We start from the raw sequence: 22,586 nt of genomic DNA, 5'->3' as shown, positions 1-22,586 counted from the left end.
GCGTGGGAGCAGGTGAACCCGCCGCGGGAGAGACCGGGGGACGCAGGAACAGGACAGACGCTGCTCCGGGCCCCGGTCTGGGCGAGCTCCTCAACCCGCCCCCCGTCCCGAGCGGGAGTCAGCCCCGTGGCCCCGCGTGGACACCAGCCCCCTGCCCACCCCCGAGGCCCTGCTGACCGCAGGCCCGGGTCTCCAGGGTGGGGCGAAGCTCCCCGCTGTCCGGACTGGCCTGCTGGTCCCCGCCCGCTGCCCACAGGAGGTCTGTCTGCCCCGCGGGCCACAGCCTCCTCCGTGTGCCCTCCCCGGGGGACCGAGGGCAGCATGCTGCCCCCCCAGTGTGCTGTGTGTCTCCCCGTCACACTGGCGGGCACACGACAGCAGCGGCTCAGGACACAGGTGCCGGAGGAGCCCAAGGCCAGCCTGGGGCCGGACCTCCCGGCCGGGACCCAACGCTGGGGTGGGCAGCCCAGTCCTGGGCTGAGCCTGGCGCCACGCGGCCAAGGGACCCACGGAGGCCCCTTCTGAAGGCTCTTGGCCGGCCCCGTGCAGAGAGAGAGCTGACTTCAGCAGCCCTCGGACTGGGTCCCCACCCTGTACTTGACCTTGGGAGGTGTTTCCTCCCCTGCTGAGCAGGGAGTTTGCCGAGTTCTGAGCCTTCTGGGGCCTCTCAAGTATGTTGGCTGCTTCCGCCCTCTGCCCAGCCCCCTGCATCTAACACCCCCGCCCCGTGATCTGAGGGGTGGGGGCAGTGGGGTGACAGAGAGGGCACCCACGTGGAGAAAACCCAACCATGCACCATGGGCCCCTCTCCCGCAGAGACCCCCCAGCCCTGTGGCCACAGGGGTTCTGTCCCTGGTGGGGCCCTGCTGCCAGGGGTCAGCCGGGGGAGAGGGGGAGAGGTCCCCTGAGAAGTGACAGCCGAGCCCCCCGCCAGACGGGTGTGGAGGGGCGAGCTGGCGAGGGTCAGACAGAGGGGGGCCGCGCGGGGAAAGTGGGGCTGGCAGGGTTGCTGTTCACAGACCCCCGGCCCCCGGCCCCATGCTGGGTGCTGGGGCGCAGGGACACAGCCCCCAGGGCCTGTGACCAGACCACGGGCCCCGGGCTGGAACAGGACCTGCCGTGGCGGCCGCTGGCCTCCCCCGGGTCCCAGGTCTCCCGACACTGGGGTTCTCTCCGACTCCTCCCACATGTGCTGAGCACACGCCTGCTCAGGGTCTCGGTAGGTGCGGCCCCCACCCCCGCCAGGAACAACCCCCTGCACCCCAAAATATCTGCAGGACTCAGTCCGTCACTGTCACTCGGAGACGCAATCATCTGCTCAGTGAGGCCACCACAAGCCCCCTGTGGCGGGTACGGCCCGCCCCCACGTCACTCAGTTTCCCAGGCAACCCCGGGCGTGGGGGTCCGGGGCTCGCAGAAGGGGAAGATGGGAAAAGCCCAGTGTCCGTGGGCAGCCCCCGCGGGCGGGCGGTGACGCCGAGTGAGGAGACACGGAGAACCCGGGAGACACCAAAAGGGGTGACAGTCACAGGACGAGAGCACTCGCCTTGCTCAACACCCAGGTGGCCGGAGAGAGCGCGCCCACTCGGCAGAAAACCCGCCCGAGGCGAGGGCGACATGCACAGAGTTCCGGACGCCCGGACGGGCCGGGACACCAGACGGGCGCGTGCGCGCCCACGGGCTCCGCGTGCCCTTCGGGGCGGGGGAGCTCCCACGGGGCCCAGAGGCCAGGCTTCGCTGTGCCCCCCCCCCCAGACGGACGCTCTGCCCACGAAGACACAGACGGGCGAGAAGTGACAGAGGGAGCGAGACCCGCGGCCGACGCTAGGGAAGACGGAGCCGGGCGTCTGCGCTAATGCCCGGCGAGGCCGACCTCGGAGCAGAGAGACTGGCTGGAGAGAGGGGCATGTACGAGAAAGGCCACTCTGCAACGACGGAAGGGCCAGTCGACCAGACGGCCCCGCAGCCCCGCGCTGCACCACAGTGGAGAGAAGAGCTTCAAAGTGCACGGAGCGAGTGAACACCGCCGGGACTCGGGGGAGAAGCAGAGCCACAGCTGTGGCCGGAGGCTGACGCCCGACTGGACAACCGGACGGGCGATCGGTGAGGGTCCAGGCGGCCGGACCGGCGGTCAGGGACGGTCCCTGTGACCGCCTGTGCACCCCCACAGCTCTCCGGTCCCCGCAGGGTGTCTGTGGGGACGGGCCAGAGGCCGGGCCGTAAACAAAGGTCTCAGTGCGTCCTAAAGGAACCCAATGGTATCGATCGTGTCCTCTGACCTCAAATGAGTGAATGAATGAATGAATGAGTGAATGAATAAGTGACAGCAGGCGCCGGATCGGGCACGAAGAGGTGACTCTGCTGGTGTCCGCAGACGTGACCGTCACCGGGAAGACGCCGCGTCCGTCCACTGGAAATGCTGCTGGCTCTTCGGAGGGGGTTGAAGAGATTCCGGAGACAAGAGAAGCCCCTTGAAGTGACCTCGGTCCTAAATCCAGCACGGAAGGGCCAGGAATCAAAGTTAACCCAGAACTACCACGGGCCACGGCATCCAGGCACGAACTCGGCACCCCAGCACGAACACGGTGCAAGACCGTCACACCGAGAACCTCAGAACGTCCCCAGCAGGAGTCACAGGTCCCCGTGAACAGGGGTGCAGCGCCCGAGGGTCAGAGCGCAGGTGTGGCTGAGCGGGGAGTCCCCCCCACACCCGATCCCGGGGTCCAGCGCGATGCCCAGCAGACGCTGCCCGCCTCCTGTGTGAGGACGGGCCCGCGGCTTCTACGGCCGACGCACCGACGCTGCAGATCCGGACGCACCGCAGCGACGCGGAGGAGAACGGCGGCGGACGACTCAGCTCGAGAATTCTCACGGAGCTGCAGCGACCGGGGCAGCGTGGTGTCGGCAGGGAGATGGACGGACGGGCCCACGGGTGCGGGGAAGGGGCAGGAAGCAGGCCGATGCGTTCCTGAAGGACCGAGCTGTCAGGGACGTGTCGGGGGCGGGGGGGGGGGTGGTCAGCGGGCAAAGGACGTGCTTCCCGACACGCGGCACTGGGGCCGCTGGAGACACGCACCAAAAAACCCCGCAGACCTCAGTCAGCACCGGCACGGTGAACGTTCACCCCGTGTGGCCGTGTCAAAGGCGCACCCCACGTGTTTAGCCCAAACGTTCAGGAAAAAAAACCACTTTTAATTTTTAAATTCGATTATTTATTTATATTTAGATACTTGTGCGTTTTTGTATGATGACTTTTAGCACTTATTTTTTGAACATGTTAGGGTGCAAGAAATTTTATGTAACGGATCATTCCCAAACCCCAGGACAGATAGGGGTGTTTCAGGCACGGCTCACGTCTAACGTGCATCCTTCCTTTTCCCTCAAAAATCTGGGCCCCGAAGTGCGCAGGACACACGGCAAAGCACGGCTGTGGCCGGGTCTGCCCGGGAAACACTGCAACGGGGCTCCCGGAAGCACACACGGGAGGAAACCTCAGCGGGCGCACATGCGGAAAAGGTTTCCGAAACGTAACATAACGAGCACAAAATGAGTAAACAAGGAAACAGCAATAAACTTGGCTCCATTGAAATGGTGGCTTTAAAAGCCGCCGTTAAAGGAGGGGGGAGGAGAGCCACGCGCCCGTGTGTCCGGAACACGGGAGAAGAGACCAGCAGCTCAGAACGGGCAGGAGGCCGGAGGAGCCGCTTTGTTCCCCCGAGGAGTGTGGAGGTGGCCGAGCGCAGGGAGGGGCTCAGTGAGCTTCGTCTGGAGGGAATGGTGGTCAGGGCGCGACGAGACCTCTGCTGGGTGGGCCCGGATGAGAAGACGGACCCCGCCCGGCGCGGCCGCCCCGGGTCCCACTCCGTCCGTTTCTCAGACCGTCAGGCCCACGCCTGCTGTGCCGCCCGGCCAGTCTGCTCCTCGGTGCTGACCCACGGGGACGGAACACCACACCGGCCCTCACAGAGACTCGGACCCGAGTGTGCTCACGGGGGCTGCACCCAGGAGACACCACGGCCGAACAGCACGGGAGCGGCTGGACAGACGGGCCCCTGGGGCGGACCCGGCTCGGCCCCCAGGGAGAGCAGCCTCGGGCGCCCACCGCAGCCGGGTGGGCCTCGAGGTGCCAGTGCAACCACACCGGGGACACACTTCAGTGGCCACCCAGGGCCCCGGGCTCCCATCCTGCGTGACCTGGGAGGCAGGGACTGTGACCCGTCTGAAGGAAGTCCCAGGCGGTCATCCTGGCACCTGCACAGTCCCAGCCCCCCCACGGTGGACTGGCCCCTCAGGGGCTCACTAGTTGGGGCCGAGACAGCTAGCCGACCGTGCCGTGCCCCACGGCTCATCCCATCACCCCCGCCGATAGCCCTGCGTGGTGCACGGTGCCAGGCCCCCCGCCCGCACCCCGCTGTGTGACGTCAGCAGCTGCCCCATGTTGAAAGCCGGGCGTCCCAGCCGTCCGGGGTCCCACTCCGTGACGACCCCGGCCTCCCACTCCCCTGGCCTGGGACCCTGAACATGGCACTAGTGCCCAGTTCCCGGCCTCTGGGCGTGAAGGAGACAGCGGCCCCCGGGCAGGGTCCCTCTGACCCCCCGGAACCCCCAGCGGAGGGGCCCCACCAGCCCGATTCTCATCCTGCAGGAGAGGGCGGAATGGAAGGTGGCTCTTGGGGCCTGGCCCAGGGATGCCTGACGCCCTGGCCCTCCCCCTAGGCACGTGCCCTCCCGTCCGGGAGCACAGAGTCACAGAGGGGACAGCCTGAACCCTCCTGCTTGCACAGCTGTCCCCTTCTAGAAGGTTCTAGAAGGGCGGCAGGGCCCCCTGTGCCTGCTCCCTGCAGGCCGAGGCCGGGGGCTGAGCCACGCTCCCCCACCGCGCCCGCACCCCAACCCGGCGGCTCCGTCTCTGGTTACTGACCTGGAGCTGAACCATCACAATGTCTGAAAATGGGGGCAAAAAGGGGGGGAGTGCTGGGGGAGTGCTGGGGGAGAGGTGGAGGAGGAGACCACCCAGACACCTGGCCGTGTCGTCGGGGCGAGACCTGGAATCCGCACACACGCCTGCGAGCCGGGACAGAGCCCCTGCCTGGCAGGGACGGGGCGGCAGGGAGCCCCGGGCCCTCACCTTGCACCGTGCGGCTGCGCGGCTTGGGAACAGGCAGTGCCATGGGAGCCAGTGGGCCTGGACTCCCGTCCTAGCCACTGGCAGCCATGCCCCGGCTGGTCTCGGGGCCCCGGGACCCCCACGGGCCCTCGTGACAACGTCTCCCCAGGATGCACAGACCCAACACCAAGCACAAACTGAGGGCCACTCCCCCCCTTTCTCCGGGAGGCCCAGCTGCAACCCTGAGGCCCCAGGAGCACCTGTGGGGCAGAGGAGCGGGAGGACGGGCACCCCACTTCCCGGGTGGGGACCGGGCGGACGTGCACCACGGGCCGAGTCCCCTCCGCGGTGCCAGGTGGGGCCGGCGGTCCCCCCATGGGCCCGGAGGACCCTGCCTGCCGGCCAGGACCGTCCACCGGACGCACCGGTCATGCGGGATCGGGTTGCATGTTTTTCGGGAAAGTTTGAGACATCTTCCACAGCCCCCTCTCGCTCCTGCCCCCCCCCCCCGAGCCCCCTGGTTCTCGCTCCGCGCGGGCTTGATCGATAGGACAGTTCTGGCGGCGATAACTCGGGGCCGGCCGGGGCTGCACAGAGGGCGTCTTTGTTGCAGCGGCGTGGCCCCGCGGCCCCCCACCCCCGGGGCCCGGTGGCCCCGGGAAGGTTCTGGTTACAGCCGAGGATTCCCGCTTTCACGGCTCGCTCCCCGCCCGGCGCAGACCCTGCACAGAGGAATGTCAGCTGTCCCCTCCAGAGCAGCTGCCCCCAGGCCGGGAACGCAGCCAGCCTGAGCCCTGCACGCCCCCCCCCCACACACACACACACTGGTCGGGGGGCCCCAGTGGGGCATCAGCTCCGTCCTTGCTGGGGCACGTCCGAGCCCCCCGGCCTGGGACCCCGCAGAGGTCCTCGAGAGCCTCGGGCCCACGGCCTTCTCCTGCTCAGACACCCTCGGCGGCCGGAAAAGTGACCACTTTCCCCGGTGGGGACCGGGGCACTGGCCCCCCAGGCCCAGGAGAGAGACGGGGCTGGGAGGCTGAGGTGGCAGAAACCGAGACATGCACACGTGACAAACACACATGACAAACACAGACGGTGCGGACACCAGGGCGGCCACGGCACAGAACGGCGGGGTAGATTGCCCTCCGTGTCCGGGCCTGGGGGCCGAGTGCAGGGAGCGGGGGCGTGGGACCAGCGGCCCCGCTCTGGGGGCCCTGGAGGTGGCTCGGGCCGTGTCCACAGAGTCACCCGGCACAGGAGGGGGGAGGCGGGGGGTCTCACAAGGCAGCAGAGTCACCCCGGTAGTCGCCCCAGCTCTGTTCGCAGGCACACGCAGGGACCTTGGGCTGACCCAGCCCACGCGGGGCTGTGGGGGCTGCCTGCGTCCCCCCTCCCGCCCAGTGCGGGGCGCACGTCCCCACCAGACTCGCACACCCACCCCGCCCCTCCCGGGCCCAGAGGCCGGCGTCCCTGCACCCTGTTTTCCTCGGATTGGCACCGGGTGGGACCTCAGGCCGAGGAGCAGGAGGCTCCGGGAGCCCCCCAGGCAGAGCCCCCGAGTCCCCGCGTGTCCCCCACCTGCCCCCCTCCTCGACAGGCAGCGGCAGGCGGGCCGCCAGGGCTCGCAGCTCCTCAGCTTTTGGGGTTTCTGCCCAAATGGCCAGGCTCCGGTTTGCACGTGGGAAGCTGGCTGCCACGTGGAGGGCCAGCCCAGCTGCGGCCTAGTGGAACACGCGTGTGCACGTACATGCAGCGAGCCACGGCTTCCAGCTCCCGTCTCTGCTCCCCAGAGCCCACTCCTGTTGGTGCTCGGGCCCCAGCACAGAGTCCGCGCTTCATGCGTGCTTGCTGGCGGAGCGGGGGTGGGGGGAACAGGGGTGGGGGGCCCTGGCCAGGGGTGGGGGGGTCAGCGCGTGCGCCGAGGCAGGACGTCAGAGGCCGCCTGGGGGGTGGCTCCCGTGTGCCAGGGGAGGGGGTCTCCCCAGAACACCCTGGGGCGCCGAGGTGGCCGCAGGGGGTGCCACGAGGCACGCAGGAAGGCGTCCCAGGGGCAGCCGGGTGGGAGCGGTGCCCCTCAGACGCGAAGGAGTGCATGGAGCTGAGGGGAAGGCCAGGAGAGCCCCCCAGCAAGAGGCCACAGAGAAAATAAGACCCTGGGGGGGTGGTTTCCTGAGGAAAAACCAGGGCCACCGTGGGCGCCCGGACCCGGGGCGGGGGAGAGACTGGAGCTCCAACTCACCCCTTCCAGCCGGCGTGGAACACGGCAGGGGTGTGGGCCGCTGCAGCCCTGAGCTCAGCACGGGGCCCCCTCCTGGCATGCGAGGGTGTGGGAGCCCCCGGGTCTGCAGGGGCCCGCTGAGCAGGAGCCGGGGTGGGGCTGAGCACGGAGCCGGACCTTGCTCCTCAGAGATGGGGACCCGTGCGGGGCCTGTTGAGGGGGCCACGGAGTCCTCATTTTGCAGCTGAGAAGCGGGGGCCCAGAGACCTGGAGAGGGTCCCTCTGTGCTGGGAGGGAGGCGCCCGGTGGGCGGGAAGGCCGGTCACTATGGTGGCGGCGGAGGGAGCCTCGGCAGTGAGGGAGGGAGCCACCGCGGTGATGTCACCCCTGGGCCCCCGGGCCTCGGCTCACGGGGCTGCAGCCACGGGCACGGCCCGCCAGAGCCATGGTTACCTGCACTGGCCCACGCCTCGGGGCCCGTCTCTTTGTGTGGGACGTGGAAACACCGAGGGCCGAGTTTCAGAGAAGCAAGCAGCCTGTGGCCTGGCCGGGGAGGGTCTCTTTGTGCCGAATGCGGGGGGGGGCGGTTCTGCTCCAGCACGTTTCAGGGGGACACAAGAGAGCCCCCAAACCCAGAACTCCTTTCACAAGGCACACCCAGAGACTCGGGCGCAGAGTGTGGACACACACAGGCACACATGCGTGTGTACAGGCAGGTTCACACGTACACACACACACACACACACGCCCATGGGCCGGGGGGGCTCGCTCCGGGCACGGGGACCCTCCGGCAGCCCCCCCAGCGGCCCCAGAAGGGGCCCTCTTCCCTGGGAAACCACAAACAAAGCTGGGACGGAGGACGTGCCTGCTAACAGGCCCCGGGCAGACCCCACAGCAGAGATGAGATTCCAGCAAAATGGCTTTTTCAGGCCCCCCAAATATCCCTGCTTCAGCAGAACGCTTAATCCCTCCTCGGCCGCCTGGGGCTTCCTCGCCCCGGCCGAGATAACAGCTTTCTGGCACCAGAAAGCAGAGCTTAGGAAAAAAAAGAGGAAGAAATATGGGCTCTCTGGGAAAACACAGCTTGGAGTGCATTTTTTTCCACCATCGGAACCTCGTGCTGCTCTCGCAGCCCTTGCACGGAGCCCACCCGCGGCCCCTCCTGGCTCCGGGGCTGTGGTCGGGCTCCCGCGCCCCGGGCCCCACGCCAGCGTCGCCCTCATTTCTCTGACAACAGCGCCACCTGCTGTCCTGCAGCCCGGCGGGCTCTGCGCCCGGGACTGGGGGGCTGCAAAGGCTGCTCCCTGGGCTCTCGCCCCACCCACCCTGTCCGCTGCCTCTGCCCGGGGTCCGCACCCTCCCCACCCCCCGCAGACGGACACCTCCCCAGAAAGCCCCCAGATTCCCCCTGTACCAAGAGCCCTGGTGCGGTGAGCTGTGGGGTGGGGGGACCCTGCCGGTCCGGGCCCCCTCCCAGAACTTCCTTGCATCCCCCTTCCCTTCCCTTAGCAGGGCGCCCCCTCTTCCAGGAAGCCCTCGGCACCCCTGAGACGTGTCCCACCCCCCGACTCCCTTCCCCTCACCCCACCTTCCCTAGCCAGTCCTGACCCAACTCACATCTGCCCCCGGGGGTGGTCCCCCGGCTGCCCTGTCTCCACTGTCCCCCCCAGTGTCCCCCAGCTCCTCGGCCATGACCCCCGGCCAGACACAGCCAGCTCGAGAGCTGGGCAGGCCTTGCACACCCAGCAAGACCTTTGGAGGGTATGTCTGAGGCCATCCTGCCCACCACCCCCATTTCACAGGTGGGGAAACCGAGGCCTGAGACCCTACAGCAACTTGGGGTGTGCCGTGGGGGCAGCTCTGGGCACGGGGACTCAAAGGAGGGGGCTCCAGCCCCAGGGAGCCCCCCACTGGGCAGGCGGCGGGTGAGCCCGGCCGGGCCTTCCTCGCGGCGAGTGAGGTGGAGCTGGGCACTGAGCCCACCACAGAGCCCCGGCACGCACCGGGCAGAGAGGATGGGGGGCGAGGGGAGGGCAGCTCGGGGTGCGGGGGGTGCCGCGGCAGGGCCGGCGGGCTGGGCCGGGAGCTGGCCGGGAAGCCGGTCCCGTAGCATGCCAGAGCGCGGGGGGAAGGCCCGAGGCAGCGGGAGTGTCGGGGTCAGCGAGAGTGCACCCAAGGGGAGGGGGCGGGGGGCTGAGGGCGGACGGACGTGGGGGCCCGCGGGGGGGGCCCGGGGAGGCCAAGTCCATCCTCAGTGCCTCGGGGAGCTTCTGGAATGTTCAGGCATTGGAAAGCAAGCCCCCTCCCTGGGCTGTGGCCGCTGCACGGAGTGGCTGCCCGGCGGGACGAGGGTGGCCAGGAGGGGGCGGACAAGGGACCGTGGGGGACAAGGGGGACAGCCCCAGGTCTCTGCCCTCGGAGGGGCGGACTGGAAGGGGGGGCCACGGTGGGAACGGGCTCTGTGCTCTGGGCACACCCGTCCCACATCCCAGTGACAGAGGGTGTCCCACATCCCAGAGAGAGAGGGTGCCGGACGCCCAGCCCTCCGCGGGCCCAGCCCAGCCCAGCCCATGCTGGGTCCCCGCCCTCTGCTGGGGGCAGTGCACCCGCAGTTCAGAGACTGGCCACCAGGTGGCAGGCGTGCCTCACAGATGTCAGGAGTGAGCCGGCAGCACCAGGGAGGGAAGGCGGTCAGGGGGCAAAGGGCAGGGGATTTGGGGATGGGGGTGGGCAGCCGGGTTCGGACCAGAGCCCTCAGCCCCCTCCCCCTGCTCCGGGCCACACTGCGCCCTGAGATTGGACAGCGAGTTCTGCCTGAACGGGAGAAGCCCGGGCTGGGGAGGGTGCTGCTCCTGCCCCGTCCAGAGTGCAGGGCGGGGGCTGCCGCGGGGTGACCCCCAGCCCCTCGGTGAGATTTCCAGCAGAGTGTCGCACGTGAGGGTGCCAGGGCACAGCGGGGACAGTAGGTGTCTGTGGTCTCGGCCGCCTTGCCCTCTGGGGTCTCGCCATGGCCGCCCCAGGAAACCCAGATGGGGACGAGAGGCCGGCCTGGTGCTGGTCACAGGTCCCCGTCCCCTCCCGGGCCTGGGGCCCACAGCGCTGGCCCTCGGGAGGAGGGCAGGCTCAGAGGAGGTGCCCAGCGGGCCTGGCAGGTCTCCCCTGCGGCCCCTTCGGCCTCAGTCCCCACCTGGATCGGGCACTCAGTGGCCAAGGCTGGGAGGGCAGGACCTGAGGGGCAGCTCGCAGAGCGGACACACCGTGTGGGGTCCAGGCCGGGGCCCCCGTCGCCGTGATGACCTGAAGCACCAGGGACACCGCTCTTTCTCGTCTCTCCTCGCCCGGCTCCTCCCCTGCGGTCTGGCAGGGGGCCGGGGGCAGGGGGCCAGCCAGGGGCAGGGGCCGTCCCCACCGGAAGCAGGCACAGGACCCGTGAGGGCACCTTGCCCCTGCCCGCCGCTCACCGGCAGGGGTGGACGGGGACCAGCGCCCGAGCGCAGGGAGCTGCGGCCCTGGGGCCTCCGCACAGACGGGGCTGCTGCTCCCGCGGGTCCCCCAGGAACAGGGAACAGGGTGGACGCAGGAGTGCCATGTGATGCTGCCCCCCTCACTGGCACGGTGGCCGTCCCCCACTCACACGGGAGACCCGACCTAACACAGGACAGTGACACCCAGACACCAGGGCCTGGGGGTGGGAGCTCCTCCCAGAAAAGCAAGCGGGTCGACGTGGGGACCCCCCCTCGCCCCACGGAGGCAGGAAAGACACCAGTCAGCCCCGGCACGTCAGAACTCCACCGTCACGTGGGACCCAGGGCCTCTGCACCACCCGGGGGCCGGCACGTGCCTTCAGGGGCGGCCGGGAGCTCAGGCCCGAGGAAGCCGGAGCCACGGCCGAGGCCCCGCGCCCAGTACTGTCACCGCACCTCGTGCGCCTCTGCGTGCTCCACGGCCCCGGGAGGCCCCGGAGACCGGAGAGAAAACCGCCAACGATGAGAGCAGGCCGGCCCAGGGCCGAAGCCGGCAGCCACCAAAAACCAAATGGCAGGGAGCACAGAGGCAGGAGACCCCGCGTGTGACGGCAGCCGAGAGTGACCGCGCAGCCACTGGCAGGCAGATGTGAGCTCCTCGGCCGCCGCCGGCCCCGCCTGACGGATGTGCTTCAACCGGGGACAGGGCCCCCCACCCCTCAGGCACCCCCCTCCCCACGTCCACTTGTCCAACACTGTCCATGTCCCCTCCAGGAGCCCGACCGGTTGGGTGTGACGTCCCCCCCGGGAAGAGCCGGCCAGCGAGACGTGGCGTCCCCAGAAGAGGAGCCGGGCGCGGCACGGAACCGCGCGGAAGGTAAGAAGGGTTTTGGCGCATTCATCATTGAAGCCGGCGGCCCTGGGCCACGAGGTCACTCAGACCAGTGGCCCAGAACAGGGGACCCCAAGTGGGTGCACTGTCTCCTGGACGCGTGGTTCATGGTGAAAGGGTGGCCTCACGCCAGGGGCCAGGAGTGGCCTGGAGACCAGGGGACGTGTAAGAGGGGCTGTCCCAAGTGCCACCAGCGATCTGAGGTCACCAGAGGGACCTGTGCAGGTGCCAGGAGACGCCGGCCGAACCCCTCCGAGCACCCAAGGGAGAGACTGGCCCTGACCTGGGCTCCGGGAGCGCGGGAGGGTGGGCATGAAGGTGACTCCCCTTCTCCTGTGGGAGGGGCTCAGGTCTGCCGCAGGGCCACACAGGACACAGAGCCCCGCTGACCGGGCCACCAGGCCAGGCAGCCCCGACGTGCCCGGCACCCAGCCACCAGCCGGCTGGAGGTGGGCAGGTGGGGTGTCGGGGTGGGGGGTGCACAACCACACAACCACACACGAGAACACGCCACACGCCCCAGACAGACATGGGCACAGCTGGCCCCCACCATTCAGGCGGCCACCTGGGGGTGTGGCCAGCCCCACACCCCACCTTCTGGGAGGCCTGGCAGCCAGGGCCACGTGGGGGCGGGTCCCCTCCGTGAGGTCATGTGTTCCTGGCACCTGGCTCGGCGTGACCCATGACGTGATCCGCCCTGGCGGCAGGCCCCTGGCTCAGCCAGGCTGGCCCGAGGCCCCGGGCAGTCCCAGGCGCTGTCCAAGGGGCTCACAGCTGGCTGGGCAGGGAGGGGCTTCCAGATGAGGGGCCCAGGCCGGGCGCTGGCAATTTCTCGCCAATGCCCCTGCACCCTCCTCGGGGGCCAGGGGACCCGGACATGAGGGTGAGAGCCTCACAGGGCAGCGGACGGGGCCGCCCAGGTGGTGGGGGTGGAGGGTCGGGGGGGCGGCCCGGGGCTGGGACCACGGCAGGGTCTGTGTGCCAGCCTCGGTCCCGGTCAAGGGTCGCCCAGACCTGGGGCCAAAGGGCAGCCTTGGGCAAGTCCCTGCCGACCACGGCCCAGCTCCTCGTGCCCACATCCTCCTGTCCTTCCTTTCTGGCCCAGCTCAGAGGCCTCCTCCTCCAGGCAGCCCTCCCAGAACACCAGCCTCAGGCTGCTCTTCTGCCCCAGGCCTCCCAGTCCAATGGTCACATGCTGGCGAGTCCCAGAGCTGGGCGTGGGGGGGGTCCTCCCACCTCCAGTCTGCGGGGTCAAGACAACCGAGGCTGCTGGCCAGGGTTGGCAGGCAGGCAGGCAGGCAGGCAGGCGGGGGAGCTGGGAGAAGCACGCTGCCGTCCACAGCACACGCCCGGGAGGCCGGAGCCCCAGGGCGGCGACTCGTACGTACCATCCAGAAGAGGGTCCCCGTGGCCAGGGCGACATACTGCTCGATGGTGGACAGCACGCTGAAGATGAGGCAGACCAGGACGATGAGGAAGCTGCAAGACAGGGAGACATGCAGTCAGCCCGGTGGCCGGCCGGCCCCTCCCCTACAGGCCCCCCAACCTGGCTCTGCCGCCCAGCAAGCAGCTGATGCCCCGGGCCCGTCCACGCGGTGGGAGGGGGCTGACCATGCCAGCACACCGACCGCCCGTCAGTCACGGTGTGAGGGCCACGTGGTGTGGGGCTCTGTCCACGGGCCGTGTCCAGGCAGGAAACGCCACAGGGACACACGGCAGACTGGTGGCGGTCGCTGGGGCCCGTGGGTACTGGGGCTCTCCTTCCGGGGTGACAAAAATTCTGAGCTTTGGGGGCAGTGACCGCCCAGCTCTGGGGGTGTCTTGAGGACCCCCCTCCAGGGAGCCGGCGGGCCTGGGAGGCGTCCACACAGAGCAGGGCCAGGGTCGGCTAGCAGCCCCCTGCCTCAGTTTCCCCGACTCAACCCAGACTTGTGGGTCGACCCATGGCCTCTTCCTTGGGGGGTGATGGCCAGCCGGACGCAGCGGGAGGGAGGGAGCCCTGGGTCTCCCCAGGCCCGGGACCAGCCGTGCCTTGTGTCCTGGCTGGGGGCTGAGCCCATCCCTTGTGGGGTCACAGGACGCGCCCTGGGACCAGCCGCCACCACGGCATCCCCGCCGACGCCCTGCCCTTCCAAGGCCACCAGGGTCACACCAGGGAAGGGACCTGTCGCAGAGGCAGGCGCGGGGCTGTGGCGGGGCCCGGGGACCGGGCCGCAGGAGGGGACAGGGAGGGCCCACAGCCGGTCCCTTCCCTGAACTCTGACTCTCCTCCTCAGCACACCTGTGACGACAGCGAGGGCCACGGGGCGGCCCAGGGTGACCTCTGGGATCCGGGCCCCTCGCACCCCATCCCTGAGGGGCCCCCTTGGCCGTGGACGGTCGCCAGTCCCAGGTTCGGGGACTCTCGGACGGGACCGCCTCCGGGGCATCGTGCGGCTGTCACCTTGTCCACACGCTGGTCCCACCCCAGGGACGCGCCCCACGCCCCACAGCCCCGTCCCCAACCTTCCCGTCCCACACCCGGGACAGTGAGGCCCGAGGAAGGGGCTCGCTGGGGACAGGTCTGCGGGTGCCGCTGCCCGGGCTAACCCTGTGCACCCCGGGAGGCCATGTGCGGCAGCTTCTCCGTCCCCTGTCCCGGCCTCCGGGGCGCCGGCGGGGAGGGACGGGCTGCAGCCTCTGCACAAGGGCACCGCCATGGTGGCCCCGCGCCCTGCCAGGCCGTGTCTCTCTCCCCTGAGACCCCAGGGGGCAGTCCGCCCCCGACGGCCCCGTGGGCACACCTCTGCCCCAGGAGGCCCGAGGAGGAGCTGCCCCCAGGCCCAGCGACCTTGAGGCTCTGGGGTGCGGGCCAGGGAACCTCCCGGTCGCTCAGCTGCTCAAACTCCGAGTGCCCGTTCCAGACAGGCCCGGACAACAAGGCGTGCTTCTGTCTGCCCCGGCCTGGGCTGGGTGGGCCCGGGAGCCCCCCGGGAGCCCCATGGGTGCCCACACAGGGCCCCTGCCTCGGGGGCTCACACCTGGGGGGCGCCTGACCCCCTCCTGCCTCTGCCCTCCATCCAGCTGGGGTCCAGGGGCTCCCGCATGAGGCTGTCCCAGACGCCCCAGAGCTGGGAGACGGGGGCCGGGGGAAAGCAGGAATCAGACCCATCTCCTGGACACGGCCGGCCGGCGTGGAGAAGAGGCCAGCCGACCCCCGGAGACCCCCGCCCCGGGCCCCGGGCTGCCCGGCTGACTTCCTGGAGGCACGCGCCGCGGGAGCAGGCCCCCCCCAAGGCCAGGGCAGCTCTGGCCCGCAGAACAAAGCCCCACTTGTGCCCGGCCGCCGAGCCACCTCCGGAGCCGCGCCCGCGAGCGCCAGCCCCGGGGACGTCGGGGACACCGGTTATCGGACATCAGGGCGCCGCCCGCAGCAGCTGGGCGCCCCGGAGCGTGAAGGCCCCGGGGTGCCCTGCCAGGGCGGCGCTCAGAGGGGACAGCAGCGCGGGGTCACCGGCCTCCTCCCGCCCGGCGCTGGCCCGACTGGTGCCCGTCACAGACTGGCAGGGGCCAGGCGGGACCCCCGGGAAAGGCGGGGGACGCTCCCACCCATGGGGCGTGTCCCAGGGACACACGGCGTCGCTGCTGGGAACCCCGCACTTCACACGCGAAGCCGAGGGGGCCATGCGGGGCGACCTCAGCGCCCAGCCGTGGGCTCCCCGGGCGCTGTGAGCCGGAATCCCAGGGCACTCAGAGGCCACGCCGGGGCACCTCAGGGGACGCCAGCAGCACCCCGTCTACTGAATGCACACAAGGAGGCGCGCACGGGACGCCCTGCTGGTGCAGAGAGAGAGAGAGGGCACGCCCCCAAAGAGGAACCTCCAGGACGCCCGGCCGAGCGAAAGCAGCCAGTCATATGGGGCGCGCCCCGCGTGACCCACTGACAGGAAGTCCCCGGAGGAGCCCGAGCCAAGCCGTGGGCGGTGGACGGCGGGGCCGGGGCCGGCGAAGGGTGGGGAGCAAGCATCAAGGGGGGAGACGGACGGAGAGTTCTGGAGACGGCGGAGCGACCGCACGACAGCGTGAGAGTGTCTAACGCCGCCGCGCCCCTAACGTGGTTACGATGGGAAGTTGTACGTCTCCTGTGTCTTACCACAATTTTTTAAAAATGTAAAGAAACTAAGTGAGCGCCACACGTATGCGTGCTTTAACGCAGGCTCCGGAAGACGCCCCCCCCGCCCAGGCCGGGGCCGGCGGGGACGAGCCAAGGGCCGGTGAGGCGCAGGCCCAGTGGGTTCCGGAGAGTTTCCATCCCGGACCAGACCTGGGGGGGCTTCCCTCTGCACACGAGTGACCCTGGAAGAGTCCCGCCCCGCCCGGGACGGTAGCTCAGTGTCCCCCCATCATGGGCACCCCTGTGACACTGGTCTCCCCGAGGAGTGGCCTCAGGTCCTGCCGGGGCCGTCCCTGGCACTGCACTCAGCCTGTGGGGAAGGGTTCCGGCGCCTCCCAGGCCTCCGAGGGCCAGGGCTCCCGCCCACGGAGCAGGGACCCACATCTTCCCTCCCGTCAGGCCCCCGTGGCGGCCCCCCCAGGGACCCCCAGGGCCTGGCAGGTCAGAGGCCCCGGTGTGGCGGGCAGGTGGGGACAAACGCCCAGGAGCCCGCTCCCTGTGCCCTCCGGTCCTCGAGAGGACCCTGAGATGTGGGTCTGCCCTCGTCCGGGAGAAAGAGGGAAGCTCAGTGAGGGGGGGTGACCGCACAGAGCCACCTGGCACCGGATGTCAGCGGGGGGCCGAGTCCGGCCCCTCCCACGGTGGCAGGAGACTTGGGCCCAGGGGCAGCCCAGGGGCTGCCCCAGCTGGGGGGTACCAAGCAGGCTCAAGCAGGAAGGCCAAGGGAGCCCCAGCCCTCAGGGTCTCGGCTGTCACTGCAGCCACACTGTGTGCACTCGCAGGCCTGCCGGCGCAGCGGGGCGCCCAGGAGGGGCCCAGGCACCGGGGTGGGTGCTCAGCAGAGGCAGGGCCTCCTGGCGGGGCCGGCCCCGCCCCTCAAGGGCAGCTGTGGGCACGGAGCCCGGCTGCGGGCCACCCCGAGATAAGAGCCCTCCGAGGGTATATTTAGAAGGTGCCAGAGGACCCGCTGAAGTGACCCCACAGGCAGGGGCCCGGTCGGCCTCGGGGCCTCGGGACGCACGGGGCACACAGGGCACCGTCCAGAGAGAGGATCCTGCCCGGGATGGGGTGGGGGGGCCGCAGGCCACATGGACACGGCCTCCGGTGCGCTGGCACGGCCAAGACACCCCCACCCCCTGGGGGCGAGAAGGTGGAGCTGCCGGCAGCCTTGCCCGAGGGCTGGGGTCCCAAGAGGCGGGGGTCGGGGGGGACCCTGCGGGCTTCCCCACCCGGGCCCGAGAGCCCTGCCCTCCCTCACGCTGGGCGGCGTGGAAGACCGGACGCCACGGCGGGCACCCGGCCACCCCGCCCAGGGCCCGAGAAGGCGCAAGGGGGATGGACGAGGAGGCAGGACGGTGACCCCGGCACCGCCACAGCCGGGACAGCACAGCCCATCAGTGCCGGGAAGACCCTGCTCCACAAAGCCCCTCCTCGTGTCTAGCCCAAGCCTCCCTTGCTGTCCTTTAGCCTCCGCGGAAGGAACCGCCCCCCCCCCAAACCTCCCACCTGGAGACTGAGCTGCCCTGCGACCCCTGGAGCCTCAGGGTCCCCACCGGGACGGGAGGACGCACCCAGGGTGCCCAGCAGCATCCATGGTCAGTGACGGGGCCGCCGAGGCCGGGACAGCCACCAGATGGGCCTGTGTCCTTCCCCCGGGCCAGCCCCAGCCCCAGCCGCTCCACAGGGGAGCAGGGGGCAGTCCCAGGGCCACAGGGGCTCAGGGTGGTGCCCCCCCCCAGCCCAGCTCAGGAGCCCGCCAGGAAGGGGGCCTCTCCGGGGTCGACCGCGCGTCAGCTGGACGCCAAGCACACACCCGCAGGCCCAGGGGCAGGGCCGGCCTTGATGTGGCAGGCGGGCGCCCCCTCTTCCCGGAGCCTCCCCCCTCCACCGCCCCCGCCACAGCAGGAAGGCCCTCTGCTGGCAAGAGGACACCCCACAATGGGACAGTCCACAGGGAGTGGGGGCACCGACCCCCATGGCCTCAGGTGGCTGCCTCCACGGGGCCCTTCACCGGGGCACCGTGGTCGGCTCTGCACTCGGCGGGAGCCCCGGGCCGGAGGGGCTGCCCCAGGGGCCCAGGGCGGCCGGGGCCCGGGCCCAGGCCCAGGCCCAGGCCCAGGCCCAGGCGAGCGGCACCCCCATGAAGGCTGTGAGAGAGAGAGCCTTGGGCAGAGCTGGGCCCGAGGCTGCCACGGGGTGTCCCTGGAAGCCCCCAGATAATGGAATGAGGGGGAGGGGCAGGGATGGGGGGTGGGGAATGGGGACAGCCATGGACCCCCTGGCTGCCCCACTGTGGGGACTCGACCTCTGCTGCTGACACCCTCAAGGGACCAGCCAGGCTGCACCCACAGCTGTCCCCACCCCGGGCCAGGGCCAGCCACCAGGGACCACACGTCCTCTGCTGGGAGCCACCCCCCATCTCCCCGGAGGCCAGCGCCCCAGCCCAGTCCCTCAGGACGTTGGGGTCCACGCCCCGGGCGCTGCACCCCAGGGACCCGAGCTTGCTGCTCCCACCCACCACTGCCTCCGCTCAGCCGTGGGGGCCGTGCCACCGACGCCTGGTGGCCGAGGCTGGGGAGGGACATGCGTACACCAGGCCCCAGAGTCAGCCTGGGGCGGCACGGCCCCTCCAGCGCCCCCCGCCGCCCCGGGAGGCGCCTGCAGGGTCCCCACAGCCGTGGCCCCATGGTGGGCCCCCAGGCCGGGCTGGCCGGTTCGTGCTGACGGCGTGGACGGAGGGACGGGCGCCAGGAGCCTGGCAGACGCTCGACAGCGGGGCGTCCCTTGTCACCCGGGACAAGACGCTGTCTCACCCCCTCGAGCCACCACTTCTGAAGGCTCAGCGTGTCCAGGAAGTGCCGCTTCCTCCCTGTCCGGCCGGCGGGGGACAAACAGCCGGGCCTGGGCGCTTCCTCCCCGGTCTGCCGCAGGGGTCGGGGCCCCGCCCTGACGGCGCGGCCGGGCGCTCCCGCGGTCCTGCACGCCGGGCCCCTCAGTCTGGGCGCCTGTGGGCCCCCGCTCCCCACGGAAACCGCCGAGGGCCACGCTCAGCCCAGGCTTCTCCCCAAACCGGGAGCCGCCGGCCCGCAGGGAGGAAGTGGCTGATTGTGCCGAGGGCTGGCCGGCCGGGCCTCAGGGTTCCCGTCACGGCCAGGCTCGGGGTTGCTCAACGCCGGATGCAATCAGCAGCTTTATTTCGGTCTTGCATCCTCCGTGCTCCCGGGTGGCCGCCGGGCTCTGCGCCGGCCCCCGGCGCCGCAGGCCAAGCAAGGACGCGGGGACACACCCCACTGTCACCTGCCACCAGCCGCCCAACTCCAAGGGACGGTTCCCAGACCCGGGAGGAGCCGGGTCACGGCCGAGCCAGAGGCCTGCTGTGAGGGACGCCGGGGGCCGGCCGAGGTCACTCTAGCCCCATGGGAGTTTCAGAGACGGGGGCCGGTCGGTGCCCAGCGGCACCCCAAGGGAGCCCTCCCGGGGCACCCCAGATGCTCAGAATAAAGTGCACAAGCCTTGCCCTGTCTGCAGGCCCAAGGGCCTGCCGCTCACCCCCGCCCACAGCACGTGCCTGGAGCCACGCTCAGCTCCGGGGACCGGGCGGGCATGGGGGCGGGGACAGTAACCAGAACGCCGACGCACTCTCTGCCGGGGACACCGAGAGGGGCTGTCACGGAGAGGGGCGGGGTGGGGAGTAGCGGGTGCCAGGCCGGGTGCCAGGAGTCAGCAGCGACGAGGCCTCAGGAGGGCCAGCACAGGGGTGCCTTGCGGGCTGAAGGCAGGCACCTCGGGGCTCCGGGCCTCCCAGGACCAGCGGCACGGGCTTCGGGCTGGGATCTGCCGGTCCGCAACCGAGCTCCCGGCCGGGGCCCCCGGAGACCCCCTGCAGAGGCCAGCCACACCCCTCTCCTGCGTCCATCAGCCACAGCGGCCCGAGGAGAACGCCAGGAACTTCAAACACCAGGAAACCGGAGTGGACGCGGGATGCGTCCACATGGAAGGGGCGTCCACATGGAAGGGGCGTCCGCAGCGGGCCCACCCCGAGTTGCACCTGACCCCCCCCCCCCACCAGCCCTCCCTGATCACGGGGCCGTGGTCTCCTGGCCCAGGGCCTGCGGCGGCGGCCCAGGCGGGAACAAACAAGCGGAGGGAAAGGGGAACCGGCCGAGGACGCGGCGCAAACGCAGGGGCCGGAAACACCACCGACACCCCGCGCCCGGCAGCGGCACGGCCCCGTCTCGGACCCCGCAGGCGCTGCGTCATCCTGCCCAGAATAGCAGGCACCTCCTCCGAGCGGCCGGCCCGGGCCCTGGCCTGGGGGACCACCCTGCCCGTGACATGGACCCCTGCCCGGGCCGGGCTGCACCCCCCACGCGGCCCGGCCCGGCCTTCCAGACGCCGGCCACTCATCCCAGCCAAGGGAGCCCCCGCCGGTCTTGGACGGGGGACAGGGCATCCTGGAAGCAGAGGTGCCGGACGGGAGCCGGAGAGGAAGCCCCGACTGACGCCAAGGGGAAGGGCGTGCCGCGAGGCCCCGCCCCTCCTGAAGTATTCTTTATGACCCTGAGAACTGGAACTGTTCCGGGAGGCAGCGGAGGCAGACCTTCAGAGAGCTGCTGTCTCCGAATCTGTGCTGTGGGCTGCCCCTCCCGTTCACAAACGCAGCTGCTCCCCCAGAGCCTCCCCCGCCCCACAAGCACCCCAATGTGGACTAGGTGGTTCCCCGGTTTGGAAACTGCTTCTTCACCCTGAACGACACCCCCTCCAGGGAGCCTTCCTGGGTTGCTCAGTCAAGTCTACACACACTTGCCCGGGACTGCGTGCCCCCCCTCTGCAAACTGTGCCCCAGACGGAGCTTTGCTTTCTTGAGGTATAAATTCTGTGACTGGAGGTGCCTCCCCCCCAAGCCCACTAGGGCGGGGGCAGGGTCTGCGGAATGTGGGCAGGCTCACGCCTCGCTGGGTGGGGGGGGGGCGGGGAGGTGGGGATACGGTTAAGCTTCCCAGAAGGAAGCCTGGTCACCCCTCACAAGACTACCTACGCACTTGCGCGTCAGCCCAGCCCTTCCATTTCCAGGCATCCCCCCTGGAGACCACGAGAGGAAAACAACAAACGTGCCACAAGGTGATTCACCGGGACGTCGTTGACTGTCACCCCCGCGCGGGAACGACCTGTGTGCCGGTAAACGGACTGGCACGGCCACCCGGTGCGGCTCGGGGTGGCCGCGGGGACGCGGGTGATCCCCGGGCGCCCTGGGGAGTCACTTCCCGGCCGCCCAGCCGCCCACCGGCCGGCGGAGAAAACAAGGACAAAGGAGCGTTTTCGGGCTTTTCCACCGACGGCACGGGGAACGGGGGGGGGCTTCCCCACGCAGGAGGGCGGCGTTGGCCCCTGACCTCACGGAGGAGATATGGGGCGCGCTTCGTGCACTGGGTTTGGTGACGATTTCTTGGGAAAAGACACCAAAAGCGGGGGCAGCAAATTTAAAAATAGAAGGACTTGAAGTCATGAAGATAATGAAAACTTTCTGTGCAGCATCAGCAACTCGGAAAGGCGACCCACAGCACGGGAGAGAGCACTTACAACAGCCCCCCCGCCCCCCCGTCCAGAACACGCAGCGAGCTCCCAGGACACGGCCGACTGGCGGTGGCTGGGCAGGCACGCGGAAGGGGCGGGAGGGGCGGGAGGGGCGGTGGAGAAGCTGGTCCGCGCCCGCGGCCACCGAAGGAGAGCATTGGGCAGCTGTCCACCACGCGGTCAGCGCGCACCACGTGTGAGGCCACCAGACAGGTCTTCCCGGATGTGGGAGGGTGGACGCCGCCGTGTCAGCCGCGTTTGCCGCCCGGGGGGCACAGAACCGGCCGTTGGTCACCAGGAGAAAACTGAGAGATTCACGGACGTGGGGCTCGGACACCAGCAGGCAGAGGAGAAATCGGAGGGGAAATTAAAAGATACCTTGGAACCAATGAAAATGAAAACGCAACACAGTGGCGCTTACGAGACAGAGCAAGAGGGGCCCGAGGGGGGGCCGTTCACAGGAACAGACACCCCCCGCAAGAAGGAAGAACCACCTCGAGTGAACAGCCTGACTGTGCGCGTCAGCGGGACACACGGAGCTCAAGGGCAGAAGAAAACGTAATCAGAGCGGACATCGACCAGACAGGGACTGAAACGACAACGGAAAAGACCGGTGAAACTGAAGGCCGTTGTCGTGGGAGACGAAGAAAACAGGTCAGCTTTTGGGCAGACTCCCCGACAAGAGACCGGACTCGAATACAGCGACCAATGAGAAAGGAGGCCCTGGCTGGCGTGGCTCAGTGGACGGAGCGCAGGCTGCGAACCAAAGCGTCACAGGTTCGATTCCCAGTCAGGGCACATGCCTGGGTTGTGGACCAGGTCCTCAGGAGGCAACCGCACACTGATGTTTTTCTCTCTCTCTCTTTCTCCCGCCCTTCCCTCTCTAAAAATACATAAATAAAATCCTTAAAAAAAATGAAGGCTAAATAGAGGCATTAAAAAAGAAAGAAAGAAAATAAAAAGTGGAAACCAGGGTGATCTCGAGAGATGCACGGGGAGCCCCTGGAAACTCCGGCCGTCCCACGGCAGAGACGCTCAGCAAACTGCGTGCAGAGGGCACACGCGCCGACCCGCTGGAGGCCACAGGTGGCCGGCCCACAGCCGCCGCCGCCGCGCTCGACGGTGAGGAGCGGGTGCAGGGTGCTTCTCTGCGGTCGGGAAGGAGGCCAGGAGGCCAG

The 22,586-nt window shown here is 69.6% G+C and overlaps 1 protein-coding gene across 4 annotated transcripts in view; it reads right to left on the bottom strand.

The window, feature by feature from the left end:
• KCNQ1 (potassium voltage-gated channel subfamily Q member 1) overlaps nt 1-22,586 on the bottom strand; it is a 210,838-nt gene that overhangs the window by 172,946 nt on the left and 15,306 nt on the right. For all 4 annotated transcript variants that reach the window (XM_045821117.1, XM_045821120.1, XM_045821118.1 and 1 more), the window contains exon 2: nt 13,070-13,160. In XM_045821117.1, the coding sequence (XP_045677073.1) occupies nt 13,070-13,160 (91 nt within the window). The remainder of the gene's footprint in view (nt 1-13,069; nt 13,161-22,586) is intronic.

Source organism: Phyllostomus hastatus, unplaced genomic scaffold (assembly GCF_019186645.2).
Source record: "Phyllostomus hastatus isolate PE091 unplaced genomic scaffold, TTU_PhHast_1.1 phas_scaffold_443, whole genome shotgun sequence".
Taxonomy (NCBI): Eukaryota; Metazoa; Chordata; class Mammalia; order Chiroptera; family Phyllostomidae; genus Phyllostomus; species Phyllostomus hastatus.
This window is presented reverse-complemented; position numbering and strand designations above follow the sequence as displayed.